The sequence below is a fragment of the Lobosporangium transversale genome (assembly GCF_002105155.1).
Source record: "Lobosporangium transversale strain NRRL 3116 chromosome Unknown BCR41scaffold_30, whole genome shotgun sequence".
Classification (NCBI taxonomy): domain Eukaryota; kingdom Fungi; phylum Mortierellomycota; class Mortierellomycetes; order Mortierellales; family Mortierellaceae; genus Lobosporangium; species Lobosporangium transversale.
Window position 1 is genome coordinate 413,467 of NW_019029008.1, and position 20,608 is coordinate 434,074.

General features: G+C 40.4%; 4 protein-coding genes across 4 annotated transcripts; all 4 read left to right on the forward strand.

Annotated features, from left to right (window-relative positions):
• Positions 1-1,798: 1,798 nt before the first annotated feature.
• Positions 1,799-3,425, forward strand: BCR41DRAFT_378342 (NDE1, mitochondrial external NADH dehydrogenase; the record flags this gene model as incomplete). Its single annotated transcript, XM_022027156.1, has 3 exons — positions 1,799-1,884; positions 2,016-2,899; positions 3,055-3,425. 3 exons carry the CDS (start codon positions 1,799-1,801, stop codon positions 3,423-3,425), a joined length of 1,341 nt encoding a protein of 446 aa, XP_021879403.1.
• A 3,459-nt stretch (positions 3,426-6,884) lies between these two features.
• On the forward strand, positions 6,885-7,886 carry BCR41DRAFT_387999 (hypothetical protein; the record flags this gene model as incomplete). The annotated part of the gene is made up of 4 exons (XM_022027952.1): positions 6,885-7,012; positions 7,294-7,436; positions 7,477-7,557; positions 7,600-7,886. 4 exons carry the CDS (start codon positions 6,885-6,887, stop codon positions 7,884-7,886), a joined length of 639 nt encoding a protein of 212 aa, XP_021879404.1.
• A 5,168-nt stretch (positions 7,887-13,054) lies between these two features.
• On the forward strand, positions 13,055-14,811 carry BCR41DRAFT_372426 (hypothetical protein; the record flags this gene model as incomplete). Its single annotated transcript, XM_022026682.1, has 3 exons — positions 13,055-13,262; positions 14,416-14,422; positions 14,649-14,811. 3 exons carry the CDS (start codon positions 13,055-13,057, stop codon positions 14,809-14,811), a joined length of 378 nt encoding a protein of 125 aa, XP_021879405.1.
• A 3,850-nt stretch (positions 14,812-18,661) lies between these two features.
• Positions 18,662-20,024, forward strand: BCR41DRAFT_372427 (hypothetical protein; the record flags this gene model as incomplete). Its single annotated transcript, XM_022026683.1, has 3 exons — positions 18,662-18,842; positions 19,008-19,320; positions 19,925-20,024. The coding sequence occupies 3 exons, from the start codon at positions 18,662-18,664 to the stop codon at positions 20,022-20,024; spliced, it is 594 nt and encodes a 197-aa protein (XP_021879406.1).
• Positions 20,025-20,608: the final 584 nt, after the last annotated feature.

Here is a 20,608-nt window from a genome sequence, read left to right on the forward strand (position 1 = left end):
TTCTTTAAACAAAACAAAAAAAACAAAAAAGCCTAAAAAAAAATATAAAAACAAAAAAAAAAAAAAAAAAAAAAAAGAGCCATGATGCATTAGCTAACTCCTTTTTATGGGATTAGGTATTGTTTTCTATGCTTTTGTATTTTTTTTTTTTTTCTAGGCCGTTTTCATAGAGAAATAAATTTTCACTTTTAGAACGGGTATTGGAATTTGTTTTATGGGCTGATGAGCTGCTTGGTTTTTTGTTCTGCTCGGCAATGTCTCGTATTGTAATGATAATTCAGAGCTAAGAGCAAAGAGCAAAGGACTAAAGGTGGATGTGGCAGTTAGTAAGAGAAGACCACGTGGATTTGCTTGTGATGACGCAGAGACACATGTTTATAGGACAGCAAGTTGGCCAATTTATTGGTTAAAAAAAAAAAAAAAAAGAAAATGGGGTGTGGTGACACTTTGGACTTTTCTTTTTGAGTCGGAGACATAAAATTGCTGTGCATTCCTAGAGCAACGCGCAGCAGGTCTTCATTCCATTCCATTGACGAGTCATTTTTTAAAATTTATACGTGTATTTATATATTTTTCCACGGGTGTTCCGAAAAAGTAAAGAGGTTTCGGAGAGGGCATGGCAAGGAACGGAGCAGGAGGAATAACAGGACAACAACGGGGGAGGGGGGGGGAAGGACAAAGAAGGCTGTATGGTATGGTTATTTAATTAAAATAAACGAATTAAAAGTATTCTGATTGAACAGGACGGAGGGGACTTTGAATGTCCTAAGCTTTTTTTTCCGTTGGAAGACGAGAATGGAAATGAAAAGGGAATGTAAAAAAAAAAAAAAAAAAAAATAGGGTGAGGGATAAATGAAATGAGTGAGAGAGGGATAAAAAAAAATAAAAATGATACGCACGACCCTTGTTTTCGTCTCCATGAAAATGCCTTGCTGTGTAACGCGATAATGACAACATGACTTTGTACGTCCGATCAAAAAAAAAAAAAAAAAAAAAAAGATTATAAAAGGTGCTCAAACAACTTTTTTCTCTTTCCTCTTTTTTTTACTCGCTATCCAATTGTTTTCCTTCTCAACTCTCTCACATTCACAAGAATAAAATATAATGCCATTTCCATGTAAGCAATCACTTTTTTTTTTTTTTTTTTTTTTTACGTGATCAAACATAGCTTTATGAGGCTAAAAAAAAAAAAAAAAAAAAAAAAAAGAATCATTAGCTCTGGTCATCTTACAAAACTTTTTTTTTTTAATACCTTCTTTAAAAAGATTCGCGTCAAACTGCATGGATACTACCATCGCTGAAGCATGCTACCCGATCTGGTGCTTCTACAAAAGGCCTCTTGAGCATGACTTCTAGTCTGGCAGCAAAAGGAAGATTAACAGGAGGAGGAATGATGACTTCAATTCCCAAGAGTCATCAACAACAGCAAATCCATCATTTCTCTTCATTTCCCTCTACCCTCTCACTGACATCAGCTTTATCCAAATCTAAAGCCAAAACCCAATCTATGCCCTCTTCATTTTCATCTTCAATCTTTTCTCTATCTTCGCCATATCAACAACAACAACTCCGCGGCATTAAATCAGTTGGAAAGTGTCAGGGTAAAAAACAAAAAAAAAACGAACAAATGCAGACATTTCTTTGATCGTCGTCAACATTACGTGAAACGGTGACTGTGAATAAAAGACGCTAAACATAAAACATCTTTTATGATCTACTCTCTATTCACAATCCACTGTCATATCTTTTTTTTTTTTTTTTAAAACAAAAAAAAAAAAAAAAAAATGCAGGTCGTCTCATGATATTGGGATCCGGATGGGGCGGATTCAAATTGCTACGTGATATGGACAAGAAATCATATGATGTCGTGGCTGTGTCACCCAGGTAAAAAAAAAAAAAAAAAAAAAAAAAAAAAAAAACAGAGCTTGGATTCTTCCCCTTGGATGCTCCCCCTGAATGTTCTTCTCCCTTAATATTTATTTACCTTTCTTTTTATTTTATTTTCCGATCTTTAGGAACCATTTCGTGTTCACACCATTGTTAGCCAGTACATCTGTAGGCACACTTGAATTCCGATGTATCACAGAACCTGTCCGAGGTTACCGGGATGTGGAATACCATCAAGCATGGAGTGATGCCATTGATTTCGAAAAGAGCAAAGTGGACTGCACACTAAACCTACCCAAGGTACCCAGGACCTATATTCACAAATCTCCCACTGAAACACTAGAGGATACCAACAAGTTCACATTGGATTACGATCACCTGATCCTTGCAGTTGGATCCTATTCCAACACGTTCAATATCCCCGGTGTTAAGGAACATGCCTATTTCTTAAAGGAGGTAGCAGACGCCCGCAAGATCCGGGCGCGGGTCTTGGAATGTTTTGAACGAGCAGAGATGTCTCGATCGGATGAGGAAAGGAATGGATTATTACATTTTGCTGTTGTCGGAGGTGGACCCACCGGGGTAGAATTCTCTTCAGAGCTACATGATTTCATTCGAGAGGATTGTTCACGATTGTTTCCTGATTTGATGAACCATGTGACCTTGGCTGTCTATGATGTGGCCCCTACCATCTTGGCCAGCTTTGACAAATCCCTGGCTCAATATTGTATGAACAAGTTCAAACGATCTGGAATTGAAGTTCGAACTGGAACAGTGGTTGAGAAAGTCGAGGATGGGAAATTGATTTTGAAGGACGGTAAGGAGGTTCCATTTGGGTGTTTGGTTTGGTCTACAGGCTTGACAGAGAATCCCTTGACAGCATCCTTGGAAGGAAAAGTACTCAAATCGAAAAACAAGAGGATCTTGACGGACGGTTACTTGAGAGTCCTAGATCCAAATGGCAAGGTCATTCCCAATGTTTATGCTCTGGGCGATTGTGCAACCATCAAAGGTATCCTCAACAAAAAAAAAAAAAAAAAAAAAAAAGATTTGTCAACCGAGAAAGGATGAACAAAGTGTATAACTATTTCCATTTCTTTCTAACTTTTTTTTTTTTTTTTTTTTTTTTTTCCTTCCTTCCTTCCTTCCTTTTACCCTTTACTATAGATCATGAGCTCCCACAGACGGCTCAAGTGGCTAACCAACAGGCTAATTATTTAAGAAAATCGCTCAACAAACTAGCAAAGAACCCAGAGAAATCATTAGAAGAAGTGGTTCAACCGTTTTCGTTCAAGAATAGAGGATCGATGGCCTATATCGGTAATTGGGAAGCTGTGGTGGACATGACCAAGGTCAATGACAATGCCAAGGAATCAGGACGATTGGCTTGGGTCTTTTGGAGATCATCCTATTTGACCATGAGCGTGTCAATGCGAAACAAAATGCTGATTCCGATGTATTGGTTCATGACTTGGGTCTTTGGACGAGATGTCAGTTCCTTCCAAGAATATGATCGCTTTAAAAAGCTCGATGCATAAGACAAAAGATAAAAAGAAGGAAAAAAAATAAAAATAAAATAATAATAATAATAATAATAATAAAACCATTATAGATGAACAAGATGATAGTTAGAAGAAAAGTTTTAATCGAATCATCGCATCAAGCTTTATCAGATAAAGATAAAGTTTAGCAAAGCCGTGGGAATCGTTATTGGAATGGCATTCGACAAAGGATAGAGACGAAGTTTTTTGATAGGATAGTTGGTCGTTAAGACCTAGATTTTATTTCAACAGTGACAACATATTAATCGTATCCAGCGATTTTTTTTTTTTTTCTCACGGCACCTCTATTTTATTTAAGACTTCGTTTCCCTTTTTTTCTCAGAAAACTTGAATAGGCTCCAATGCTGCTTTTTTTTTTTTTTTTTTTTTTTTTTTTTTTTAAATCGTATTGATTTTAGTATTTCAGTACCAGTATCGCATACTGATACTGCATACTATATAAAATGACAGAAAATTAGCATTGTACAGTACGTACATAAAATAACTGAAAGGCCATTGGCTGGAGAGACACAAACAAACATGCACTTGATACTAACACAAGAATTTGACATTCACAAATAAACATGCAATGATACCATCGCTTAAGCTGGCCCGCACAAATCCCATGTAAAGAGAACATAACTTGGTATCATGAAAACAGAAATTTAAGATCACTAGTAACGCTATTGTCTTCCAATTAACTCTTGTCTCTACAGATGCTGTGCTCGTGTTGTTCGTACTCGCAGTTGTCGCATGGCCTCGTCGTACTGCTCTTGAGGTAGCTTTGTGAGGCAGGCCCGGAGAAAGTGATAAGACCTTGTAACACTCCACCCTCTCTTGACGTTGCTTGGGACCTTGACTAATAATCTCTTAGCTTGTCTTTCCAACTGGCTATTGCAGCCTTCACATGTTGGCAACTTTCCCTTATTGGAAACAACGTTGGTGGAGATACTGAATGGATAGTTTTGTCGTGATTGCCGTGGTTGCTTAGAATCTTCACTGGAGCTTTCTTCACTCTCACTTGAATCCTCCCTGCAGCTTTCTTGGCTCTCACTTGAATCCCCCTTGAAACTTCCATGGCCCTCGCCTGAATCACCCTTGGAACCTCCATGGCCCTCGCTTGAATCCTCCTCCGGGCTTTGACTCTCAGTTGAACTGTCCTCCGACTTGTCTGCACTAGTAACACTGGGACTACTAGAGACATCATCCCCATCTGTTTTGTTGCCAGCTAATTAGTTGTGGGATCTCAGGTACCATACTTGAGTTGGTTGAAAACCTGTAGAGGTGTGCCACGCCTGAAGGCAGTCGATAATGAGTAGCAGTGGCCATTCAGTAACCTCCATTCGGGAATACACCCGCGTGCCGCTGCAGACTTCCAGAGGTTCCAACGTTCCATCTTCGAGGTTAAGTGAAAGCATCCGCTTGTGGGATCCCTGAGCCTGCAGTGGCAAAGAACAAGAAGTGTCTTCTTTCTTAGTTGACATGTCAACGCCTTCTTGTTTAATTTGCCTTGCATGGCTCCTCATGACAAAATAAGAAGCACTTTGTGTCTCTTTCAAATTTCGATTGGGACATCCCACTTCAGAACACGTCGAGTTGAAAATAGGCTTGAATGCGGTCAAGCCTCGTAAATGATCAGTGAAGCTGCCCTCAACAGAGCCCCATAAATCATGGTCACCTTCTGGTGTTAATCTCAAAGCTTTGTTGCACCACATCCATCTTGCCTTGGCATGTTTTTGTGATACTACTAGGTTAACGACATCTTCCAGTAGGCTCCCTTGGGAGGTCGCTAAGGTAGCTGCTGAGTATCGCATGCCAGAAAACCTACGTAATAATACCCAAAGCATAAGAGGAGCGTCTAACGAACATGTATTGGTTGCCTTGAAGCCCTTATATTGGATCTGCCATGGTATTGCGAGGTCTTCCCATTCTTCGTCGATCGTTAGCTTGCGGGCTTTGTTCCTACTTCCTTTAGGACGACCTGCTCGACGCTGCTGCTTAAATATCTCTGGGAACAGTGTCTTGTTGCAATCTGGCGCGCGACCATCGTTGCTTCGGTCCACTTTTTTTCTCTTTTCAGGACACTTAATGCGATGGTATCTTAGCGTCGATCCCTTCAAGGCTTGTTTAATATCGCGTTCGATGAGACTTAGGTAGCGGCAGGCGTATTTATACGTATCCCCGACACTCATGCCCTTTTTAGTTGGTGAGTGGCGCTTAAAATCTCCTCCCAAACTCTCTTGGGCATTTGTATCCTTTGAAAATGTCGAGATGTCGACATTAGAAAGAGATTGGAAAATACACTTTGCTCTGTTTGGATTCATATACCAATCAATCCACTTTTTTGTCCTTGGGAAAGATTCCACCAAATCCTGAATAAGTTCATGGAACTTTTCTGGCGTGTGCTTGTCGAGGAGATCTAGGCATTTGCGGTTAAAAACTAACTCTTCTGAAGGCGGGACAACTGCAGAATTCCTCTGCACCCTCATTAAGGACCGACGGAAATGGACCTCACAGAACCTGTAGAAGTTCTCCATCTGTATCTCGTGATCATCATCGAGCCTAAAATATTCCCGGACAGCAAGCTCAAACCCTGCGCGTTCTGCTTCACTGAAGTCACAGACCATTCCGGGCAATCCCTCAGTAAATTCATCGAATCCCTTGAAAGGTAAGTATTTAAACATTGCCAAAAAATGGAATGCTTTTGTGTTTTCCCAAATAGCATTGACATCACGACTGGCACCGTCCTATTGATCACAAAATTGAATGCGCTGCTGAACGTGATATTGATATTCGCGTAGTGTTCGTCATGGACAAATGATTCGATGGAGTCGGTCTGCATACAAATATTCATGTTTTGGAGCATTTCCTTCATGAATTCCGCCTGAATAATAATATGAGCTTCATTCTCCAATAAGCTGATGGGGCCCATCATCTTATAATCTCGGTCGAATGCTGCCAAAGAGGTGATAGTCCAGGATCACTTAAAGCCATCTAGAATTTTCTTTCTGTGGTACGCAGTACGACTAAGGTTAGCAAAAGCGCTATGGATCTCCGTGACAGGCTTTCGGGTCTTCGTGCCAATCAACAACTTCTTAGGCTCCGCCTCTGATGCCATCTTCACCATTTTTTCAAACTCTGCCATTGCCTCTCCAGTCGGCTTGTTCGATGGTGGAGGCTGATGATAGTGGTATCCATGATCCTGGGCTCTTTCAACATTGCCAATGCGCTCTATATCAATTTTTGCCTGGCATGGAGTATGAATCAGTTGCTGCCTGTGTGTTTTGCATGGAACCTTTGGAGGCGGAGGGAGCGCGTCTATACTTTTGCTTGTAGGGAGCTTAGGCCTTTCCAGATACCCGCAGCTGTCTACCGAACACTTGTAGACCCCAAGGCACCGCTTCATGAAAGTTATTTTGTTTTTTTTTTTTTTGCTTGCGGTTATTGTATACCAGCATGGACCACCCGGACCCACATCCTGGCTTGCGTCGACGATTACTGCACGCTCCCAAAGTGCTTTCGCCATCTTCGCTATCCGAAGTAGACGCTATAACTTGGTTGTTGCCACTGGTGACGATGTTGAGGTTTGTCTCGTACGCAACCTCCCCATTTGGAAATTCGAAAGATGATGTGACATTGGGGAAGGCGTTCTATTGAGCACCGACAATACAGGTGTGTTTAATAAGAATCTACTTTTTATTATATATCTCTTCCAATACATACACGAGGACTATATTTAAACCTTTGAGGGATATCTACTTCTAGGACGGCAGGATGCCTTTGACTTGTCTAGAGATCGTGAAGGCAACAATGGTGAAAGGGAAGCTGAGACCCTAGAATGATGAGATGCTTTTGACTTGTCTAGAGAACGTCGAGGCAAAAATGGTGAAAGCGGGGGTGAGAGCGGTGTTTTCAGATTATACTGCGAAGGGTCGGATATAGGGTGCCTATTCTCCGCAGCCTTTTGTTCGGATGGCAAAGCCTCTGTATTGACGTCCACGCCTGGCGGTACAAAATGCGAAAGCATATTAGCCGCTGTTGAGTATAGGGACGCTAGCCCTTGATGAAGTGTCTCGGATGGCGGCAGGCGATGAGGGCAGCTGGGAAGCGAGCACGGGTACCGGATCGGGTATTGGATAGGATTGTATGGATAGGGCATGTATGCATGTAGGTGTGGGACGTATGAAAACGAAGGCTGAAGCATATGATATGGAGACTGCGAGGAAATGTTGTACGGTGGCAAATGTGGCGGTGGGTAATGTAATAGTTGACAATGTGGCTGTGGGTAATGTAATAGTTGACAATGTGGCGATGGGTAATGTAATAGTTGACAATGCGGCGGCGGACAATGTGGTGGTGGACAATGTGGTGGTAGATAATGATGTGGCGGTGGATAATGTGGCGGGGGATAATGTGAAGGTGGTAGCTTTGGATATGATGGTTTCGATTCGCTCCTAGAATGAACTGGTGGAGGATTCTCTTGACGAGAGGGTGGAGCATGAGATCCGCATTGTGGCAAGGATGGTGTGGAATGAGTATTTGATCGCTCGCGACAGAAGTCGGCTTCTTCGCCCGAAGGTGAGTAACTCATTGAAGGCAGAGGTAGAAAGAAGTGCGGGGAAGTAGTGAGTAAAAGAAAGGAAGTGGAAGTGAAAGAAGAGAATAAACAGAAATCTCGGTCGAGGCGTCTAGAAATGGGATGCCTCCATGCATTTGCAAGAGTCATATTATCTCAGACCTGCAATTTATTTTGCATGGGATTTGTGCGGGCCATAATTTAGTATCATGAAAACAAGATTTTAGTATCATTTTACATAGGATTTGTGCGGGCCAGTTTTTAAGTTAGTATCAGTGCATGTTTGTTTGTGAATGTCAATTCTTGTGTTAGTATCAGTGCATGTTTATTTATGAATGTCTAGTATCACTTCCATGTGCTCTCAAAAAAAAAAAAAAAATGGGCGCTCGGGGCGGGGATGGAAATAATACTAATATGCACTTACGGGATTCATCTCCCAAAATGCCTGAGTGCTTCATATATGCATATCCGCGTTCTCAGGATCCATAGAAAACCAGATACTCTATAGTAAAGTCCCTCATTTCGGCTCCAAACGTGCTAAAGCTTCTAAAGTCGATAAAGCAACCGAAAACATATCTTTCAAAACAGGAAATTGTATTTTTGGGTTAATAATTGAAAATGTTTATATTTAAAGGCTTGAGAACTAGAGCATCTTGAAGTCAAGGCTTCTATGGAAATTGTCCAGCTTTTAGACAAAATATTGTAGAACCATCAGAATATCTCCAAAACTTATCAAACTTTCCAAAAAGTAAGAATATGTAGTGCATAATATAATGTACTAAGGGACCATACGTGTTCTTATAAAGGAATCTGAAGTTCCTTAATGAATAAAGCCAGAAAATCACTAAAAAATGATATATATTTCTCTCTTCAGCTATAAGTAAAGTCTATGGAAAATGCTTGGATTTTGGAAAACTAAGACTCTATACAAAGCGATGTAACGTATCTATCATATACTGTGTGGAAGAGCACTTTGACGTATTTTTGAGGGAAAGGCAGACACCTTGGCTTGACATTGAACCTCATTTCGACCATTTTATAACCTTTAAACGGCAATAATTCCATAAATACTTTAAGGATTAAGATCAAAACATCCTTACTATGTAAGTACCAAAGCCTTATATCCCCGATACCTCATCCATTTTTCTATAATCGATATACATCCAGCAATAGGCTATTTTACTATTTGCGATAATCTAGCTGTCGAAGTCTTGTAAGTCCATTAATTTTGTGCGGCAAACTTAATTTCTAATTTTAGACCAGGAGAGAAAAACGCAGAGGGTCAAGCTTGTCGCACTTTTTGGTTAGTCCTTCTCAATTATAAGAATTTTGTTAAGTAAACCATTTATATTTGAAGGTGTCTAGCCAAAAAGAGCGACAAGCTTGACCCTCTGATTATTTGTGTTTCTGGCACAGATGCTTCGTTTTTGGATTGTATTTCTATAGGTCTGTTCGGACGTTTACCTGGTTCTGATCATAATAGCAAGTATAAATAATTCGGTTAATACCGTTCTCAGTTAGTTTGTGAAAAAAGCACAATTTGTTTATGTGTGAAGAATTCGACAACAGGTTTTGTGGACACTTTGCAATTGTGGAAAGGGATTTGTATATCGTTTGCCAGACATCTTTCCCGTGACATGCATCTAAAGAGTGACAACTTTAAAATCTGTACACTCTTTTTTTTTTTTCTTCTTTTTTTTTGCATTAGTAACGAAATGAGTCATTTCTGCCGCAAATCCCTCAATACGCAACTCACTGTTATATAAAGTCTAAGGAAAGAAGGGAAAAGTAGGTAATAGAGACGAAAGAGGGAGAGGGAGGAAGGTTAGGAATGAGCCTGTTCTGCAAACGTGTCCTCAAGGTATGATGACCAGCTTGGCTACTATATCTCTATCAGGCAATCCTTCTAGTCGTCCTCAAGAGCCTTCCTTATTTTAACGGAGGAAGCGAAATCTTTTTTTTTTTTTTTTTTTTTTTTGCAAGCTAAATCTCCATTGACCCTGACTTTAAAGTCGCTTTGAACATGGATCGAGTACAATAGGCATGTCTTCTACCCCTCGATCCGCCAACCTTGTATTCTCAATATTACGATTAAACTCGACCTTTAGTGTGGATCGATACCCAAGTGACGATAGATCCGAGGACATGCTCCCGCAGTGTGCCCCAACCATCCTTTCATTCACCATCAACCAAAACAAGCCAATGGGACCTGGAGAGCTTCTCCTCTGTTCAACATCGTTGGAGGAGGAGGATATACTTTTTAAAGCCTTCCACTCAACTTTGATCCACCAGCGGGTTGCAAAAGATCTAAGACGTTTCACAAGGCAATTGCAGACATACTATCCTTAGCCCATCTAAACACAGGAGCGCCTTGCCAACTGGGGCCGCTGTAGAACCAGATCCAGACTAGCCGCCGGCATGTGAAGAATTGCTGGGGGGTAGTACTCTATTAAATATTATGGTTCGATCCCACTGTCGATCCTGAATAGAAATGGCACTATTAGGGTACGGGGTTTGGCGGACTAGAACAAGTCTCGCGCCGTCATGAAGCGAGATTTGTATAACAAGCGGATGTGAGGTTTCGTGTGGGATATTCACTCAATTTGCCAACTGTTACACTACAATGAAGCGCTCAGAATTTACGCGTGGCGAAGCCATAATTTGCAGACGCGTCCACACATCCCTTTTTAATATGTGCTCAACCTAGCCAATCGCGATAGAATCACGGTAGGCTCATCAAGGCTTTGTACTGAATTTATTATGAGTAAGGGCCACAGGCCTTAGATATGTCATTGACCTTGTAGCTTGTACATGCACAGTTTCAGCACTACATTTACTTTAACAAGGGTCAGCTTGCTTCAGTCCAGAACATGCTCTGTCCTTAGTCCGTGGCTATCCAGAGTACCTTGCAGTTTCCAACATCCTATTCATTTAAGGGCATCTGCAAGGGCTTATTCTTCTAAAGTTGATATTAACGTTAGTATCACCATCTTCAAAGTAGAGTAACATTAGTTTTATTTCATAAATAATAGCAACATGACTACTTGAAGCAACACTACTCTGCTTGCTTGCGCTAATTAGAAAAAGAAGAAGAAGAAAGACGATCTTTAGAGCTATTTGTACTTCGATATTAGGTGCATGGTAAATAGAATAAAAGGAATAAAGGTAGTAAGAATAACAAACAGGTAATCGCAATGGGTTTTGGCTCAGAATGCATTGTCTCATCATCCCCAGTCCTATGCCATTTGGTCGCGAATATGTTTTTCCCTGATAATTGTGTAGCTGCAAGCGGTATTTGCCAAAGTTATATGAGGTTACAATATGTACTGGGTTTGAGCTAGCAATTATATACGGCTAAAACATATTCGTGGCAAATAGCGAGGCTTATGGTCAGAGTGACGGTAACTGCGGGTTATCCGTCTGGTATTCATCATTTTAGAGCCCAATGCTAGACCTAAAGAATGAAAAAGTTAAAGGGGTTTAAAAATAAAAAATAAAATTAAAGAAAAAAAAGAGAGAAAAGAAAAGAAAAGAAAAAGAAAAACAAAAGAAAAAGAAAAAAAAAACAAAAGAAAAACAAAAGAAAAACAAAAGAAAAACAAAAGAAAAACAAAAGAAAAAACAAAAGAAAAACAAAAATAAATAATAAAAGAATAATAAAAGAGAAAATAAAAAAATAAAAAAAACCAGGTGGGGCCTTGCTCAGAATGCATTGTCTCATCATCCCCAGTCCTATGTCATTTGGTCGCGAGTATGTTTTTCCCCGGTAATTGTGTAGCTGCAAGCGGTATTTGCCAAAGTTATATGAGGCTATAATATGTACTGGGTTTGAGCTAGCAATTATATGCGGCTAAAACATATTCGTGGCAAACGGCGAGGCTTATGGTCAGAGTGACGGCAACTGCGGGTTACCCGTCTGTGTATTCATCATTTAGAGCCCAACGCTAGTCCTAAAGAATAAAAGATAAGGGGAGAACTGAAGGATAAAAAAGTTAAAATAAAAAAAAATAAAAGAGCCAAGTGGCCCTTGCTCAGAACGCGTTTTCTCATCATTCCAGCCCTATGCCATTTGACCATGAGTATGTTTTCCCCCAATAAATGCGTAGCTGCAAGCGGTATTTGCCAAAGTTATATAAGGCTACAATATATACTGGGTTTGAGCTAGCAACTATATGCGGCTAAAATATATTCGTGGCAAATGGTAAAGGTGCTGGTCAGAATAAGGGAGGAGTAAGCATCCAACCCTCTTTGCATTCATCATGTTATATAGCTCTGCACAATCCGCCGACAAAGTTCTAACGGACACAAAGCGCATAAGGAGTAGAGGCTGTCGTAAAATCAACACTCTTGAAGTGAACACAGAATGCGAGTGAGAGAGCGAATAAAATAATAAAGTAAAATAAAATAAAAAAAAAAAGAATCTCAATAATACTTTTCTTTTCGACTTAGCTTTGGGCCTTGAATAGAGTTGGCTCCTGCTCCTGTGGATGGGAAAAGGTGGAGTGCGTTGGGAGAGAAAAAGAAAGAAGAAAAGAGAAAAAGGAAAAAAAAAAAAGCTTTTTATGCACCTTTTTTTGGTGGCGAAACAAGGTCATAAGTCATGTGAAATCCTTTGAACGCAAATATTCGCGTCATCTTTACTTTTTAATTTTATTTCTTAAGCTTTTTTCAAAAAAGCAAATCCTAGTACTCCTTTCTTACCTTACTCAGCTCACCACTGAACCACAGTCAACAATAGCTTGCCTAGCCAACAAGCTCTGGAACGCGATCTTCTATCTACCACTTTATCGCACAATCGAGCTGTGCCGTATTTATTGTACTTGTTCAAATTCGACATATTATTTTTGATCCTTCAGTGCGAAGCAAAGATTAAAATATGCTATTTCTTCATTGCGAGAAAAGCCAGGGCCAGGAGCGAGAGCAGGACCAGGATCTCTGGGCATACATGCACTCACTTGTGAAATAACCCAACACGCCCAACCCTTTTAAATATGTTTCTATTATGAAGGAACTTCGACCATGCTAAAGCCAAGAGGAGGACTTCATAATAATGCTTCCAATGGGACCACCTCGCTTCAGGCACCCGTACGCCTTTATGGCCACATCAAATCGAATATGTCGCTTCTTCGTAACAAAAAAGAGAAACCTGGCTCCGTTGGCTGTCATCGCTAGCATGGTTGGTCGTCATAGCATGTTTGCAGGAATGAGCCTCCTCCAACATTCCTTGTACCGCCATCAGCAATTCTATACAAAAACCAGTAGGTAGCAGCAAAGTGCTGGCTTTAAATCCGACATCATCTCTATCTCCAGAGTCAACAAGCGAGGCTAGATAAATGGAACATCAGCAAGGACTGATGTAACAGTGAAGCATCCGAAACATCCTTGTATCTGACTGAGGAGCAGGTTCAGGGGCAGGTCTATATTTGATAATGTTTTGTAAGGCTATACGTGGGTCGATAGTTGTCCTTGCCTAGATTTGACGAAGCAAGGCAACACTGCATAGCATATAAATATGTAAGTTATAGCAATCCTTTATGTTGCGAGCAAGCTATTTTATTTTACTTTTTACCAAAAAAAAAAAAAAAAAAAAAAAAAAGCATCAAGGAAATTGAGCTCCTAAAAAAACCTTCAAAGGAGATTGTAGATCAACATGGACTCTTTTAACAGAAAGGAATATTAACACTGAGTCAGGATACACGTGGTTGTCATTCAGGACATAAAGAGCTTCGTGGTGCCCACCAATGTTATTTTAAATATTGAAAGAGATAAAACTATTATGGATGAATTTAAGTAGCGTAGTGTTATAAATCCTTGAATAATCGGCCCCTGCGTTTAGCTCAGGTTTTGAGCTTTATTGTAAAGATAAATTCGAAAGGCAATGGTTATTTATTCTTATAAATGCCAAAAAGTAGCGTTAATATTTCAGTTACTATTATATATGCAAATAAAGTATTGTGTATTGGAGAAGACGTTCCATCCCTAGTCCACCTTGTAGCATCCGTTTGATTGTTTTTTTTTGTCAATGTGTAAACTAGATCTGTTACTATTACAAAATGAAGCTTGAAACCCCTCTTTATCCTCTTCTACAAAACCAAGCACATGCTGTCGGTGTGTTTGCTGAAGCTTCGACTCCATTTTCGTTGTAGTTTCTTGCATAACTGATGCTTGAGTCTAATTAGCCTATTAGTGGTTAATTTACAGTCATCGTGCTCTTTGACCTTTTAAGTCCCCCAACCATCGGTGCCAATGTGAAATAACATTTGCAGCCAATGGTGATGATACAATTCAGCCATTAATATATCCTCTGGTGCGAGACGCGTATTCAAGCCATGGGAGTAGAATCAAGAAGAAGTTTGCTGATCAATGATGCTTTAGTCTTTTTTATATTTTTATACCTTTTTATTAATGTAGCTGCTAGGTGAGAATAGCACTCTGGATGCTACAAACGCTTACCTGTAGAACACATATGAGATGACCTGGTTAAATATGAGTCCTATTTGAGACGAGTATTTATAGCTGCTCCAGTTCTTGTTATGCATGTTGTTGTGATGGAATGGTCGAAATAGAGTTTGATCATTCTGCAAGAGGCTGTTGCTTTGATGGTTTGAATGCACATGTTTCAATTTGGTGGCGCACTTGCCAAGACAAGACAAACGAGACAAGACAACGAGCTCGATACACAGTTCTGCAGGTCTAAGAAAGTGGGCAGAAAAAGGAGATCCCCAGACAAGCACAGCATGCTGGCCTTGCGACAAAGACTTGGACTCTAGAGAAAGGACAATAAAAGCTGAGGCTTTCTCATTATGAAGTCACCATTGCCATATAAACATGACGATGCCAGAAAGATCTTTTTTTATTTCCATTTTGACTCCCATAATGAATAGTAGAGTGTTGATGAGTAATTGTGCATAAATAAATAACAAAAAGGCACCAGACTCTTCGCCTGCCTGCCGCGAAGCAGACAACCCAGGGCGCACCACGTGGAGGTGGTCTGGTTGCGTGCCCCCCGGGCCATAAACCCTAGAGCAGTCTACCGACACGCCCGTCGCAGGGCCCAACCCGCCATCCAACCTACAGCGTCCTGCAGGCTGCAAATGGAGTCCGTTGGACATTGCCTAGTGCTCTCGAGCGCACTAATCCAATGCTTTGGAGGCCGTTAGAGATTCAAAAGAGGGAGGAAAGAGAGGTCTTTTTATACATTGTCAGGACCTAGCGACTTGCTTTCTTTTCATTTTTCACCAACCTTTGACATGTCGATCGATTGTGGAACCTTTTTTCCATATGAAAAGCGCTTCGCAATTTGAGGTTTTTTCATCTTTTTTCAAGAAATTGCAGTCCTATTTCCCTCTAATGCTATTGAATGAAAATGCATTTAGTTTCTCTTCATCCTCTGAGATATCTAATAAGCATCCATATGGCTACAATCCCATCTGCCTTTGACAATCAACAGCATCCTGGTTCTTTTTATTTTTATTTGGCGTGGTCTGTGCTCTCATACCAACAGAGTTTGTTTGTTTGCTTGTTTTGGTAAGATTGCAAGACAACAAAGAGAGCAGAGAGTGGGCGGAGTGGGTGAATATATTTTACTGCACTTTGACACAGAGATGTAGATGTGCGTAGTCGCAACCTTAAACAAAACTATCCCGAGAAACACATTGTCTTGCCTGTCTTACTGCTTTGAGGAACTGCATTGTCAGGATTGTCAGGATTGTCAGGATTGTCAGGATTGTCAGGGTGGTCGGGATTGTCAGGATTGTTAGGATTATTAGGATTGTACCATGTTTATTAGATATTTCACACCGTCAAGCCATATTTGATTATACAACTCACAACAATTGACTGCGGATGAAAAGAAAAAAGAAAAAAATTACATACCAAGTTGCCTATCCACTTCTCGTCTAACATTGGTGGCAAAAGAAAACAAAGCACTAAACCCAGGTCTAACCTTCCTGAACCTTCTTCACCATCATTGCTAAATGTTTAATTAGCATGCAATTGCTATTTGTTCACTCCTGTCTCATTGCATTGATTGTAGAAAAAGAAAATAATCCTTTATGTATTTTTGTTTTTGTTCATGAGACTTTGGACTAAGGAGTATCATATTATGGATCCGCTGCAATAATGCTCTGTAAAGCTGAATGGGCTTTATCGCTTCTTTCTTCACTTCTTGGTCTTACTTAGTCACTTCTCTTCAGCTTCTCTCTCGCTTCTTGACCTGTCTCTCTTAACCACCTCTCTCTTCACTCCTTGCACACCGCCTCTCCACAACCAATCCGCGACGAGTCCCAGTAAGGCACCTCCGCTACCAAAGTGGCTTCTTCATAAGTTTGTATACTATACTACACTCTATATTTATAATCGCAAGGCCTTATTGTCAATGCCAGAACCAAATATCAAAGTATCCATGAATCCTACAGCTATCTCTCATATCTCTGTTCATATCCCTTACTTCTAGAATACAAAGGATGAGCGCTAGAAAAAACACACAGCAACGGGAGTGCCAGTGCCTGCTGAAGCTGTTACACCTAAGTAGCAGGAGGAGTTGATTAATATCGACGTAGCTCTTTTTACGTGTCGTCCAAAGGATGATTACACCTGCTCGAGATACTTAATGTGATGGAAATAAACGAATAACCATTGGCTCAGCTCCTGTTAGATGTGTTCAGTTCGGATAATCAGAACATCGAAGAAGTATCCAGAGCTTTTACAAAAACAAAGGCCTGACTCCATAGTCAGGATCTGGGCCTTGCGATTAAATCCGAAGGGCTTCACAATGGATCTGGCAATTTCTCTGAAACCATAGCAGGAATTGTCGTTGAAGGTGCAAAAAGCGAGCTCGAGGAGCTTACTTGAACTGACAATCTGAAGTCCCTAGCCAACAATCTGTCCTCTACGCTGGCTCAGTAAATCTAATTGAAAAAAAAAAAAAAAAAAAAAAAATGACATCAGCACCCCTCCTCTTCAAGATCATTTACACCTTGACGCATGTCAACCGTAGGTCCATTAAATACTTAATAGCTGCTGCTGCCACCGTCCTTAGTATGTTGGAGAAATTCTGTTCTCCGGAATCGAACTACTTGCAGATGATGATGGGACTTCATTTGCATGTCTTGGGATGTCCGAAGCGTGTGATAAATTTGCTAACAGGAACTCATTCAGATGCGTTAGCTACTTCAGAAAGTTCGTCATTTCCTTCGGAATGAACGATAGGGTTGAAGTTAGGGTATCCGATAGAATTGTCATCGCGACGCTGTTCAAAAGCCCTGGTTCGATCGAAATGTCTGTCAATAATTCGGTGCAGCTGCTCCGGTGTCCCAGGAGTAAGGGATATGAACAGAGATATGAGAGATAGCTGTAGGATTCATGGATACTTTGATATTTGGTTCTGGCATTGACAATAAGGCCTTGCGATTATAAATATAGAGTGTAGTATAGTATACAAACTTATGAAGAAGCCACTTTGGTAGCGGAGGTGCCTTACTGGGACTCGTCGCGGATTGGTTGTGGAGAGGCGGTGTGCAAGGAGTGAAGAGAGAGGTGGTTAAGAGAGACAGGTCAAGAAGCGAGAGAGAAGCTGAAGAGAAGTGACTAAGTAAGACCAAGAAGTGAAGAAAGAAGCGATAAAGCCCATTCAGCTTTACAGAGCATTATTGCAGCGGACCCATAATATGATACTCCTTAGTCCAAAGTCTCATGAACAAAAACAAAAATACATAAAGGATTATTTTCTTTTTCTACAATCAATGCAATGAGACAGGAGTGAACAAATAGCAATTGCATGCTAATTAAACATTTAGCAATGATGGTGAAGAAGGTTCAGGAAGGTTAGACCTGGGTTTAGTGCTTTGTTTTCTTTTGCCACCAATGTTAGACGAGAAGTGGATAGGCAACTTGGTATGTAATTTTTTTCTTTTTTCTTTTCATCCGCAGTCAATTGTTGTGAGTTGTATAATCAAATATGGCTTGACGGTGTGAAATATCTAATAAACATGGTACAATCCTAATAATCCTAACAATCCTGACAATCCCGACCACCCTGACAATCCTGACAATCCTGACAATCCTGACAATCCTGACAATGCAGTTCCTCAAAGCAGTAAGACAGGCAAGACAATGTGTTTCTCGGGATAGTTTTGTTTAAGGTTGCGACTACGCACATCTACATCTCTGTGTCAAAGTGCAGTAAAATATATTCACCCACTCCGCCCACTCTCTGCTCTCTTTGTTGTCTTGCAATCTTACCAAAACAAGCAAACAAACAAACTCTGTTGGTATGAGAGCACAGACCACGCCAAATAAAAATAAAAAGAACCAGGATGCTGTTGATTGTCAAAGGCAGATGGGATTGTAGCCATATGGATGCTTATTAGATATCTCAGAGGATGAAGAGAAACTAAATGCATTTTCATTCAATAGCATTAGAGGGAAATAGGACTGCAATTTCTTGAAAAAAGATGAAAAAACCTCAAATTGCGAAGCGCTTTTCATATGGAAAAAAGGTTCCACAATCGATCGACATGTCAAAGGTTGGTGAAAAATGAAAAGAAAGCAAGTCGCTAGGTCCTGACAATGTATAAAAAGACCTCTCTTTCCTCCCTCTTTTGAATCTCTAACGGCCTCCAAAGCATTGGATTAGTGCGCTCGAGAGCACTAGGCAATGTCCAACGGACTCCATTTGCAGCCTGCAGGACGCTGTAGGTTGGATGGCGGGTTGGGCCCTGCGACGGGCGTGTCGGTAGACTGCTCTAGGGTTTATGGCCCGGGGGGCACGCAACCAGACCACCTCCACGTGGTGCGCCCTGGGTTGTCTGCTTCGCGGCAGGCAGGCGAAGAGTCTGGTGCCTTTTTGTTATTTATTTATGCACAATTACTCATCAACACTCTACTATTCATTATGGGAGTCAAAATGGAAATAAAAAAAGATCTTTCTGGCATCGTCATGTTTATATGGCAATGGTGACTTCATAATGAGAAAGCCTCAGCTTTTATTGTCCTTTCTCTAGAGTCCAAGTCTTTGTCGCAAGGCCAGCATGCTGTGCTTGTCTGGGGATCTCCTTTTTCTGCCCACTTTCTTAGACCTGCAGAACTGTGTATCGAGCTCGTTGTCTTGTCTCGTTTGTCTTGTCTTGGCAAGTGCGCCACCAAATTGAAACATGTGCATTCAAACCATCAAAGCAACAGCCTCTTGCAGAATGATCAAACTCTATTTCGACCATTCCATCACAACAACATGCATAACAAGAACTGGAGCAGCTATAAATACTCGTCTCAAATAGGACTCATATTTAACCAGGTCATCTCATATGTGTTCTACAGGTAAGCGTTTGTAGCATCCAGAGTGCTATTCTCACCTAGCAGCTACATTAATAAAAAGGTATAAAAATATAAAAAAGACTAAAGCATCATTGATCAGCAAACTTCTTCTTGATTCTACTCCCATGGCTTGAATACGCGTCTCGCACCAGAGGATATATTAATGGCTGAATTGTATCATCACCATTGGCTGCAAATGTTATTTCACATTGGCACCGATGGTTGGGGGACTTAAAAGGTCAAAGAGCACGATGACTGTAAATTAACCACTAATAGGCTAATTAGACTCAAGCATCAGTTATGCAAGAAACTACAACGAAAATGGAGTCGAAGCTTCAGCAAACACACCGACAGCATGTGCTTGGTTTTGTAGAAGAGGATAAAGAGGGGTTTCAAGCTTCATTTTGTAATAGTAACAGATCTAGTTTACACATTGACAAAAAAAAACAATCAAACGGATGCTACAAGGTGGACTAGGGATGGAACGTCTTCTCCAATACACAATACTTTATTTGCATATATAATAGTAACTGAAATATTAACGCTACTTTTTGGCATTTATAAGAATAAATAACCATTGCCTTTCGAATTTATCTTTACAATAAAGCTCAAAACCTGAGCTAAACGCAGGGGCCGATTATTCAAGGATTTATAACACTACGCTACTTAAATTCATCCATAATAGTTTTATCTCTTTCAATATTTAAAATAACATTGGTGGGCACCACGAAGCTCTTTATGTCCTGAATGACAACCACGTGTATCCTGACTCAGTGTTAATATTCCTTTCTGTTAAAAGAGTCCATGTTGATCTACAATCTCCTTTGAAGGTTTTTTTAGGAGCTCAATTTCCTTGATGCTTTTTTTTTTTTTTTTTTTTTTTTTGGTAAAAAGTAAAATAAAATAGCTTGCTCGCAACATAAAGGATTGCTATAACTTACATATTTATATGCTATGCAGTGTTGCCTTGCTTCGTCAAATCTAGGCAAGGACAACTATCGACCCACGTATAGCCTTACAAAACATTATCAAATATAGACCTGCCCCTGAACCTGCTCCTCAGTCAGATACAAGGATGTTTCGGATGCTTCACTGTTACATCAGTCCTTGCTGATGTTCCATTTATCTAGCCTCGCTTGTTGACTCTGGAGATAGAGATGATGTCGGATTTAAAGCCAGCACTTTGCTGCTACCTACTGGTTTTTGTATAGAATTGCTGATGGCGGTACAAGGAATGTTGGAGGAGGCTCATTCCTGCAAACATGCTATGACGACCAACCATGCTAGCGAT